Source organism: Ammodytes marinus (assembly GCF_949987685.1).
Source record: "Ammodytes marinus genome assembly, chromosome: 22".
Taxonomy (NCBI): Eukaryota; Metazoa; Chordata; class Actinopteri; order Uranoscopiformes; family Ammodytidae; genus Ammodytes; species Ammodytes marinus.
In genome coordinates this window covers 983,600-996,078 of record NC_137226.1, presented here as the reverse complement: position 1 = coordinate 996,078, position 12,479 = coordinate 983,600, and the positions used below count along the sequence as shown (strand labels likewise).

Below are 12,479 nucleotides of genomic sequence, written 5' to 3'. Positions count from 1 at the left end.
GGGGGAATTTGGTAGAAATGTTGTCAGTAGTTTATAGAATCAAACCAAAATGTTCATTCTACTCAATCATATGCCTATAAATAGTCAAACGAGAGACACTGAATATTAAAGAGTTGCGGTGCGGTCTTTAATTTTTTTCCAGAGCTGTAATGGAAAAATAATAATGGAAAAAATTTAAACAAATGATTACTTACAAAGTATTACACACTGTATCTTTAACAGTGAAACCTGTCCCTGCCTGTCTGTCTGTCTGTCTGTCTGTCTGTCTGTCTGTCTGTGTAGAAGTGTGTTCTCTACTGGCCGGAGAAGAGAGGAATCTACGGGAAGGTTGAAGTCTTGGTGAACAGCGTCAGAGAGTGTGAACACTACACCACACGCAGCCTCACACTCAAGGTACACACACACACACACACACACACACACACACACACACACACACACACACACACACACACACACACACACACACACGCACACACACACACACACACGCACACACACACACACACACACGCACACACACACACACAGACCCACGTACACAAATATTTTTTTTAACTTATAAAGTTATAGTTATAGTGCGTAACTTCAGTAATTACAACAACACTGTCGGTGCATCTACATGAGGTAAAGCCTTCAGTGATGGAACATTTCTTGGGTTCTTCTTGGGATTTTTCTGACCTCCTGCACCAATGTCGGGGGGGCATCTTTGTGTCAACTCATTTGGCGACGGCTTGAATGTAACCGACCTTCATTGATACAAGAAAAAGTTACCCACTATAGCTTTAACAGGTTATTTCTGCGTGCATAGTGTGTTTTTTGGATTAATAATATTTCTGTGTGGATGTCATTCCCCTCTTTGCCCCATTTTCAACCCTGTCTCTCCAAATCTGTCTCATAAAAAAGCCAAATAATAAAAATACAAAATAGAAAAAATAAATAAAATAAAATAAACAAAAAATAATAATAAAAAAAATTAAAAATTAAAAAAAATTCTTTAAAAAATAGAAAAATAAAAAAGAATTACATAAAAAATAAAATAAAATAAGTAATAATGATAAAAAAAAACATTCTCTGTGTGTATTCTACAGTGTGGGAACCAGAGCCGTGCGTTGCAGCATTACTGGTACACGTCGTGGCCGGACCATAAGACCCCGGACTCTGCTCTGCCTCTGCTGCAGCTGATGACTGACGTGGAGACAGACAGACAGGCAGCCAGCCCCATGGGACCTGTTATAGTGCACTGCAGGTAAGACAGACAGACAGACAGACAGACAGGTAGACAGACAGACAGACAGACAGATAGACAGACAGACAGACAGGTAGACAGATATACAGACAGACAGACAGACAGACAGACAGACAGACAGACAGGTAGACAGACATACAGGTAGACAGACAGACAGACAGACAGACAGACAGACAGACAGACAGGCAGGCAGACAGACAGACAGACAGACAGACAGACAGACAGGTAGACAGATATACAGACAGACAGACAGACAGACACAGACAGACAGACAGACAGGTAGACAGACAGACAGACAGACAGACAGACAGACAGACAGACAGACAGACAGACAGACAGACAGACAGATTTGGGTTTACAGTTACAGGGGATTTAAATCGCAATTAATTAAATGTTTTCAATTTTAAAACTGTTTTGAAGACCATGATAACAATTTAAAGCAATTCTTACCAGTGTATTTTGATTTGGAATAAAATGAATGCAATGAAAGTTACTTCAATGATTCTATATGGTAAATGGTAAATGGACTTGATTTATGTAGCGCTTTTTAGGGTTTCACTATAATAATGAAATAACTACATTTCCCATGATCCTCTCTGCTTTGCTGCAGTGCCGGGATTGGTCGAACCGGCTGCTTCATCGCCACAACGATCGGCTGTCGACAGCTGAAGTTAGAAGGAGTGGTGGATGTGCTGAGTATTATATGTCAGCTCCGAGCAGACAGGTAAAATACTCACTCACTCACTCACTCACTCACTCACTCACTCACTCACTCACTCACTCACTCACTCACAGGGCAGTTAACTAAATCTAATTTATTTAATTATACTTGTCAACATATTTTTTCAAACATTTATAAAGAAATTGTAATACAGAAAAAATAATTGTTTTTGTTAGCTATCAAATATCTCTGGCTTTATTCAACATCTACTAACAATTTTAGTTATTTGAACAGATGCAAATGTAATATGCATAATTTGCATATTCATCAAAACATTTCTAAACAAATTGTAACACTAAAATGTATTGTTTTAATGTCAGTAATGTAACTGACATTCATTGATATAAAAAAAGTTACGCACTATAGCTTTAACAGGTTATTTCTGTGTGTATAGTGTGTTTTTTGGATTAATAATATTTCTGTGTGCATGTCTTCCCCTCTTTGCCCCATTTTCAACCCTGTCTCTCCAAATCTGTCTCATAAAAAAGCAAAAAAAAAAAAAAAAAAGATAAAGATAAAGATAAAAAAATAAAAAATGTAACGCTAAAATAACTGTTTTATTGTCAGTAACTAACCAACATAACTAACAATATGTCTGTGTGTGTTTGCAGAGGGGGAATGATCCAAACCGGCGAGCAGTACGAGTTTGTGCATCACGCGTTGAGTCTCTACGAGGCCCGCCTATCTGCAGAAACCGGCCAATGAGATTCAAGCATCCACTCAAACCAGGAAGTGAAAAATAATCTCTATTTGTTTGTACAGCACCTTTAAACACATAGCTACAAGGTGCTTTTACAGAGCTAATGGAAGCTAACATTAGCAAGTCCATCTCCGAGAAGTTGGGGATTTCTCTTGAGATTTTAAGGAAATACTTGAGGAGGGCTTTAAAGTTTGACGGACAGCTTGGACAACCAATGGGGACAGTTGTGGGAGGAGCCTATTGATGACAAGACAAAAGGTATATTTCTGGACATAACTGGAATGTATTTTTTTCTTCTTTGTGTGTTGTTTTGCGGGCGGTTCCTTGGACAAATACTGGATAACCCCCGACTGCCATCTCTACACACTAACTGTTGGATTATGTCGTTTTTAAACTGACGAGACTGTGGAATCATACGTTCTCCATGGCAACAGTCATTGTTTTTATAGAACGTTCGGGGAGAGAGAACTGCCGTGATTGGTTCAAAATACTTATTGTGTCATAAGAAGAACCAGAGCATAGCCCATAGCCTCATCTAAACCAAATTTCAAATCAAACTTAAATGACAATATCTTTAATTTGGATTGATAAATATGCCTATAACTCTTTTCACATGCTTTACTATCATGAAACTAACTCCCCACGTTACTGAGAAGGATTTGGTGAATTTGGGTTGATAGTCACAGGGGCTTTAAGAGACAGATACAGAGACAACTAACATATTATACCTCTTTCTTTGTCAATGAGAGGTAGAAATAGATTGATAGAAATTGATGGTACGTTGTTAACAATAACACTGGTGTATGTTTCTGTGTTTTAGGATTTTTTAAAATTATTTTTTAACGTGGTATAAATGACTGTTAGTTAGCTGGCGGTTGCTTCTTTAGTAGCTACTAAAACCATTGTTGGACCAACTCTACTGACCTAGCTTCATTTTTTTCAGCCAAAATGTGTGTTTGGTAAACCCCGCAATTTCAAGCCAACTGTTTGCACTAGAATTTATTAGAATTTTTTGCACTAGATTATTTTTATTTTTATTTTTTTTAAGATAATTTTTTGGCATTTTCAAGCATTATTAGACAGTACAGAGTTGAAATGGGGAGAGAGAGAGAGAGAGAGGGGGGATGACCTGCAGTAAAGGTCCACGGGTCAGATTTGAACCCGCGACCACTGCAACGAAGGCCGGAGCAAATATGGTACACGCTCTATCCACTACACCACCAGAGCGCCAGTGATTTTTGAGTTTTAAGAATAACTGGCGACTTTTCAGAAATACTCAATCTGTCAGTATAAACTGAAATATAAACTGAAATGTTATCTCGCTAACTAGCTAGCTAGCATATTTATTTGGCAATCGCATTCATCTTATAGTGTTTGTATGCTAACACTATGCTACAGCTGCGTTTGGATGTGTGCGATTCTGTTGAAAATGATTTGCTTTATTTGCACACATTTTATTAGTAACTCGGTAATTGACGAAGTGCTGAAGTTACAATTGAGGCTAAAGCTACAGCCATTGATCTCATGCTAAATGCTAACAAACCAATATAATGATAAATAAGCTAATTCTAGCTTTTGTAGTTAATTGTTAATCTGAATGCTTAAAGGTGCTACAAGGAACTTTCTAGTTTGTTTTGATTATAGCGGCCACTTTGGACAGAAGCGGTAGTGTGTTTACTACACCAGCTGTTGTTCCTGGGTGAGCATACCAATGACAAAACATTAATAAAAACTAAATAAAAATAGCATTCTTTACACTGATGGTCTCGTTTGCTGTTAAATGTAATTCATGATCATCAGAGGAAAAATTTGAATGTTTCAGAAATATTTAAAAGTTCCTCGTAGCTACTTTAAATGTCAATAAATGGATGCTAACCTTAAGCTATAAAATCATGCTATTATTTTTAGCATGCTATGCTAATGCAACTATAGGCCTATCTAGTATTCCACTTGCTAAATCATGCCCATAAAATACTAATTTGTTTGTTCCAAAACATTTTTTTTATACTATTCATCAAATACACAGCCCCTTGTAGGCAGCTCTACTGACACTAAGAATTATGGGATTTGTAGGCAGAATATATGGAGTTGTAGTTCTAAAAATGCGAAGAAAATAATTGTTGTTATGTCTTTGTTGAAATGATCTTAGTAGTAATAATAAATACACTTAGATACACTTTATTTCTTAAGCACTTTTTCAAACCCATTTTTTGAATAGCCTTTCCATTATGTTTAAGCTATTAAAAGAAATACCAATTGATAAAACACTTCGGCTAAAATAAATGGAGGCTATTGTAAGACTAGCTGGCACTTTAATATCGAGTTATACACATTACCCATATGGAAAAAAAAAAATTCATACATTTATTTCTTAAGCACTTTTTGAAGAAATTCTAATAGCCCACCATCATGATTACACTTGAAATTATACCAATTAATAATAGAACACATAGGCTAAAATAAACTGAGGGTAATGGAAGACTAGCTAGCACTTTAATTAGATTTATACATTTTAACCATATGAAAAAAATCGAAATACTATTGAAATTATTTGACATTTTTAAGCCAAAATTTTGTTTTTTTCAACACAGGGCCAAATTGAAAAATCACAAATTTTCTGAGACTTCGGTCTATTCCTGCCATGAAAAATATTAAGAATTAAATGCTGCTACACGACGTATAAAACTTATAAAACATTTTCTTGCATTGACAATACCCATTTTTATGATGTTATATTTTTGCTTTATACCAAAAAATATGTGAGATAATTTTAATGGTGCAGTCGTCTCACGGATGTGCTGTTGTAAATTATGTTATCTAGTGAGTATTTTATTTTAATGTATCAAAGTAATAGCTTTATTTTTATACAGTTTTTACATGTTTAAGATTTGTTAAGATTTGTTAAGATGTGTTACAATATGTTTAGCCATTTGTCAGTTGTTCAAACATGAGAGAAAATATGTGTTGGGTAGAAACTTCATTATCTCTGAATCTTCAACTTAAAGGTGCAGTGTGTAATATGACATCATCAAGAAAGTTCTACAAAGTTCTAGAATGCAACACTCCCTGGGTAACCCCACCCCTTTAGAATAATAACAGAAGCTACAGTGGCCTTCAAGGACAAGAACAATTCTAAATGTTAAACATTGATGACATTCCAACTATGACACTTTCAAGATGGCGGCACTAGGCCTTGGTCCAAAATATGCAGAAATATGGACATATATGAGACCCTTTCTAAGGGAAAAAATAATAATTCAAAAAAATGTTTTCAGCTATTATGCACTAAATTAAATGTACTTATGGATATTATAATTACTTTCTACAAAATCTGCTAGGAAATAAAACCTCAAATTCTACACACTGCAGCTTTAAGAGGAACTGGAAGAAAACATTTTTTAAATACATTTTTGATTTTTTTTTTATCAGTCTGGGAGAGACCCACCACAGTTCATAGCTCCCAACTTGTATTAAATGTAGCCTACAGTGTGTAGAATTTTCCAGAACAGACTTGGTAGAAATGGAATATAACATTCACAAGTATGTTTCAATTAGCGTATATCATTTTAAGAGCTTAACTTATCACTGAACATGTTTTGAAAAAATTTACAAATATTTAAAAGACAACATAAATTGACCAACCGCTTGAGTACTAGAGCATTTGAGAAAAATTACATTTTTATTTTGCCAAAATAACTAAACATTTTCGACAAAATGTAGAAAAAAAATCCAATTCTTAGTTTTTTTTCGTCAGTTCGTTGGCTGTTGACTTGTTCCAGAGATGGTGTGGTTTCTACAGTAAAGCCAGATTTGAAGAACATCAACATATATACAGTACATCTAACCTACTGTGTGTGTGGATGGGATAATAACATTGTACATAATATTAAAGTGCTATTAAACTTTCTAACCGTGGACCACAAATATACTGGGAGTATCTCGCTGCTAAAACTAACGGACAATATATGAAAGAGATGTTGAAGAATTGTCTTTTTCTATTATGTAACAAAATATTTTTATTTATTCAATTTTTTTGTGATACAATCGAGAGACTTTGGACCATTTTTGTCATGGGACCATCACCAACACAATGTTAACTGCAGAAAAATTGAGGAGTTGGGTGATTTTGAGCTAAAAATGGTTAAAAATATCACATATTACAATGTCCGAGGAAGACCAGTCTTTGTGTTTCTCCAACAGATTAATCTGGACTTTCTCAAATGTCAAACAATGTCCTAGCCAATCAGGGCCCTCCGTTTGTCCCTTACGGTGAATGGCAGCTTCTGATTGGTTCATGTAGTCATCAATCAAGCCTCCAGTCAGACGAGCTATATCAGCCATTGTGATATTTTTTAACAAGCTTATTCATAGATATACTGTATGTTGACGTCAACGACTACATGAACCAATCAGGGGCTGCCTTCCACTAACAGACAGACAGTGGGGAGGGTCCGGTCTGACTGGAGGCTAGATTGATGACTACATGAACCAATCAGGGGCTGCCTTCCACTAACAGACAGACAGTGGGGAGGGTCCGGTCTGACTGGAGGCTAGATTGATGACTACATGAACCAATCAGGGGCTGCCTTCCACTTACAGACAGAAAGTGGGGAGGGTCCGGTCTGACTGGAGGCTAGATTGATGACTACATGAACCAATCAGGGGCCATCTTCATCGTGATTAAGATGGTTTTGCCAGGACATTGCAAAATTTGATATGTTTAACAATTTTTTAGTGATGCATTTGCCTGTTTGAAACTGACTGTGTTGAAATGAATGAATCCCAGCCTCCATTCACACACACACACACACACACACACACACACACACACACACACACACACACACACACACACACACACACACACACACACACACACACACACACACACACTGCCTCTGATTTAACTGTATTACTAATCAGCTTGAATGTTGTAAGAGTCGGGAACACTAGCCACTGAGTAGTGATGTAACTTCTCTATCTGCTCTGTTGACATATATATTGTTACTATAATCTGTACATAAACACTGGACTTAGAAACAATGGCGGACTTACTCATTTCATTTGTTTTTCTTTCGAATATACAGCTCTGTAAAAAATTAAGAGACCAGTCTGGATTTTTCTTAAATCTTCATCTCTACATTACTTATTGGAAATGCTCTTTAATGACAATATTTGTATTGTGAATTTGGTAGAAATGTTTGTCAGTAGTTTGTAGAGTAAAACCAACATTTTCATTCTACTCAAACATATGCCTAGAAATAGTAAAACGAGAGACACTGGATATTTGGAGTGGTCTCTTAATTTTTCTCCAGAGCTGAATATGTCTGTTTCGTGTTTCAAACAATAATTTTGGTTTTGCATTTTACTGCATTTGGAACTGAATACAGGCTGATTCTGTTTAAAGGTGTAGTCAGTGATTCTGGAGAACGCTTGTTGTCAAAATCACTTTTTTGTCAAAATCAGTGAATATCTCCTCATGATCCACTACCTGTCTGTACTGTGTGTGTGCTCTGAAAAAAAAAAACAGACAGGTAGTGGATCATGAGGAGATATTCACTGATTTTGACAAAATAGTGATTTTGACAACAAGCGTTCTCCAGAATCACTGACTACACCTTTAACAACTAAAAATTTCTCGTTCCTAGAAACACAGACAGGAATCGAGAGGGCGAGAGAGAGGGAGAGAGAGGCTGTGAGACAGAGAGAGAGAGACAGAGGCAGAGAGAGAGCGAGAGCAGGAAGGAAGGAAAGAGGTGTGGACGCCTAAAAGTAGCTCCAACTGAAACAAAAGCACTTTGGCCTTTAACTGGTAATTCTGCATAACAGGCGAGTTACTACGACCTTTAGCAAGTCAGATTTAACCTTTAAAGGTGCTCCGAGGAACTTTCAGTTTGTGTTCATTCTAGCGCCGCCCTTTGGACAAAAGCAGGTAGTGTTTTTTACTACGCCAGCTGTTGTTCCTGGGTGAGTGTATACCCATGACAAAGGCATAAAGAAAAACTATATAAAAATAGAATTCTTTGCACTGATGGTCTCGTTTGCTGTTACATGTAATTCATGATCATCAGAGGAAAAATGAGACTGTTTCAGAAATATTTAAAAGTTCCTCATAGCACCTTTAAATGTGAAGGTAACAGAATAAAACAGGGACCACACTTTGTTTATATAAGCTACATTTCTTTTGTGATTATTTTCAAAGTACTTTTATCTTGTTTATTATAAGATACGTGCTTTGTAATCTCAACTATCTAATTTCTTATCTAAAGATGAAATGCGGTTTTGATGTTGATACAATGGGCCTAAAAAAGCTATTATAAGAGCTATTGTTCCATATCAAAGTAGCTCCGAGGAACATTCAGTTTGTGTTGATTCTATCGCCAAAATTAAATTTCCCAGAGAGCTTGCAGATATGATTTCTGGGAAAAAAAATCTAAAATTCTGCAATGGCAACAATCCAACAAAAAAGGCAATTTTTGATGTTGTGTATCAAAAATTGTACATTCAGGTGTTTATTTGACTAAACCTTGTCTGTTTGCGTCTGTATATTTCTCCTATACAACCATCTTTAACGGACATTATCTCAACATTACCAAACTGCCCAATAGAGCCGCACCGGGTTATATTTAAACCAATTAAATGTTGAAGTTTTGAAAGCGCACATCAAACTAGTGATTTGCAGTGTAAACCTGAGTATCGTCTGCGTATTTATAAGAAAAAATAGTATAGTAATAGAGTTCTCTAGAATCACTCACCGACCAAATGGTAAATGGACTCCTCTTATATAGCTCTTTTCTCTGGTTTTTCACAGACCCAAAGCACTTTACATTGTTTTGTACACATTCACCCATTCACACACACATTCATACACCGATAGCAGCAGCAGCTACCACGCAGGGTGCAAGCTAACTATCAGGAGACATTTAGGGTTCAGTGTCTCTTTGCCTAGGGACACTTGAAAATGTGGCGGGGAGACGGGGGATCGAACCACCGACCCTGTAACCCAGTGGACGACCGCCCTACACACTTCACCACAGCCGCCCCAAAAGTACACTTCCACCGCAGAAACTTTCAAGTCACAAACAGAGCCATTTTAAAAGACAATGGTGCCATAGCAAACTTTGCACCCCTGTCAAAGTGTGACTATATCAAACAGTCTCATCCTATTTATAACACCTGTACCTCTGCTATTGGTGCATCTATTGAGCTGTCATTGTAGTTCTAGGGCCTATTAATAGCCTCCCATCCACTCATACAGACAGGGAGATTCTTGTATTCTTGTTTTATTCTTATATTGATGCCTTTTAGCAGACATCTGTGTGTGTGTGTGTGTGTGTGTGTGTGTGTGTGTGTGTGTGTGTGTGTGTGTGTGTGTGTGTGTGTGTGTGTGTGTGTGTGTGTGTGTGTGTGTGAGACTCGAAGCGTTGTTGGCTTGATTGAGGATGTCCGTTAGTGACTACCAGCCTCGACACTATAGAGTGAGACCAACAGACAGACAGGAAGAGAGAGGGGGGGGGAGATAGAGAGAGAGAGAGAGAGAGAGAGGCAGAGAGACAGAGAGAGAGAGAAAGAGAGAGAGGGTTGAGGGAGCGAGAGGGGAGAGAGCGAGAGGGAGAGAGGGAGAGGGAGTGAGAGAGAGAGAGAGAGAGGAAGAGAGAGACAGAGAGAGAGAGAGAGGAAGAGAGAGAGAGAGAGAGTCCACAGAACAGACACCAAAGATTGAGTGTGCAGTCTGAAAGGGTTGAGTCGAGAACGGACACGACACGGACACGGGGTTGAAATTTCGAGCAAAACCAACTTTTACAAATAGGAATTAATTGTTTTTTTTTCTACAGGCGCTATTGGGACTTTCACACAAGTTATTTTTCGACTTTTAACTTCCCAAAACGACCATTTTTTTACCACTTGAAGACGTGAAAGACAAAAGATTGGGATATATTCGTATATAAGAACACTTTCTTCCACCTCTAGTCTAAGGAGTATGGTGACGTTTGGTCCGCACAAGGATTTAACGGAATATCAAAATGATGAAATGTAAAGCTCATGGTTTTCTCTGGATCGCTTCAATGCTTCTAGTCTGGGTAAGTCTACATCTATCTATCTATCTATCTATCTATCTATCTATCTATCTATCTATCTATCTATCTATCTATCTATCTATCTATCTATCTATCTATCTATCTAGTCAATAGGGATTTTTTTAACTTATACATTTCATCATGAAACGTTGCCTGTTGATTACTGACATTAAAACGATTATTTTTTGTATTATTATTACAAGTTGTAAAAATAAAAATCCACCAGTTGGATAAATCCAGAGTTAAAATCCCTATTTCATTTCTACAACATATTAGTGTACAAAGTTATTACTTAACAGATTTTGGATGCAACCAATATCCAATAATACAATGTATAGGTCTTAAAAATGCATTTTCGGCATGTTTTTAAGAAGAAAATTGATCATAAATCAGTCACTTAACAACATATGAACAACTCCTTCTGTGACAACCTTCAGAATAGTGCTGAGAATGATTATGGAAAGTTTAGTTGATGTAAGTGCTTTAGAAGTTGAGAACAATGCAACCCGTTACTGTAAATTGTTTGGGAAAATACAAAATGTTTTACAAAACCGAAAACAATGGAGTCTCAAATGTTAATCGGCTGGGTCTATTTAAAGAGCTGTGTGGGTTTTTATCACTTTGTGGGTTCAACTGTCCTGACCTCTTTGCCCCTTTGTGTGCGTGTGTGTGTGTGTGTGTGTGTGTGTGTGTGTGTGTGCGTGCCTGTCTGTGTGTGTGTGTGTGTGTGTGTGTGTGTGTGTGTGTGTGTGTGAGGCCAGAGATAATAAGGGAAAGCAGAACAGAAGATAAATACTCTTAGTCACTGATAATGAGGTGCATTGAGTTCAGAGACAAAAGAAAATGCGCAAATAGTGTTTTTTCAAGCACTGGTCAATTTTGAGTTTTCTGTCTGTTTATCTTCCATAACATGTCTTCTTTCATACTAGTATAAATCAAAGGTCCAACATGTACATTCAGGTGTTTATTTGACTAAACCTTGTCTGTTTGTGTCTGTATATTTCTCCTATACGACCATCTTTAACGGACATTATCTCAACATTAGTTTTTTTTTTCAATAATCTGAACAGAAAATCTCATCTTCTAAAGCACTTACATCAACTAAACTTTCCATAATCATTCTCAGCACTATTCTGAAGGTTATTACAGAAGGATTTGTTCATATGTTGTTCACTGTCTGATTTACGAGACATTTTCATCGTAAATATTTTGTAAAAATGCATATTTTATACTTGTACATAGTATTTTTGGGAATTATAAAGTGATTAAAAAAAAGCTGTATCCTGAATCTGGTCTGTAAAAACTTTGTAAAAATGAAATGAAGATTTTCTACTCTTTCAACAGATTATCACAGATTTGTCCCTTAAAGGTGCTACGAGGAACTTTTAAATATTTCTGAAACAGTCTCATTTTTCCTCTGATGATCATAAATTACATGTAACAGCAAAACGAGACCGTCAGTGCAAAGAATGCTATTTTTATATAGTTTTTCTTAATGCATTTGTCATGGGTATACGCTCACCCAGGAACAACAGCTGGCGTGGTAAAAACACTACCGCTTTTGTCCAAAGAGGCCGGTAGAATTAACACAACCTAAAAGTTCCTCGGAGCACCTTTTAAAGTATTCAAAACACATCAAAACGTCAATAACAAATTCCTAATCTCTTATTTTTTCTCTCTTTTTAGGATCCAAGCTTAACCGCTCCCACAGAACCTCAATCCACAGAATGT

At 36.8% G+C, this 12,479-nt stretch overlaps 1 protein-coding gene across 1 annotated transcript in view; it reads left to right on the top strand.

Annotated features, from left to right (window-relative positions):
- ptprr (protein tyrosine phosphatase receptor type R) overlaps window positions 1–2,675 on the top strand; it is a gene marked incomplete at both ends in the record, with an annotated part of 43,985 nt that extends 41,310 nt beyond the window's left edge. Inside the window, 4 exons of the mRNA XM_080051460.1 lie at window positions 283–393; window positions 1,092–1,249; window positions 1,860–1,973; window positions 2,582–2,675. Coding sequence (XP_079907586.1) covers window positions 283–393; window positions 1,092–1,249; window positions 1,860–1,973; window positions 2,582–2,675 — 477 coding nt within the window. The remainder of the gene's footprint in view (window positions 1–282; window positions 394–1,091; window positions 1,250–1,859; window positions 1,974–2,581) is intronic.
- Between the last annotated feature and the right edge of the window lie 9,804 nt (window positions 2,676–12,479).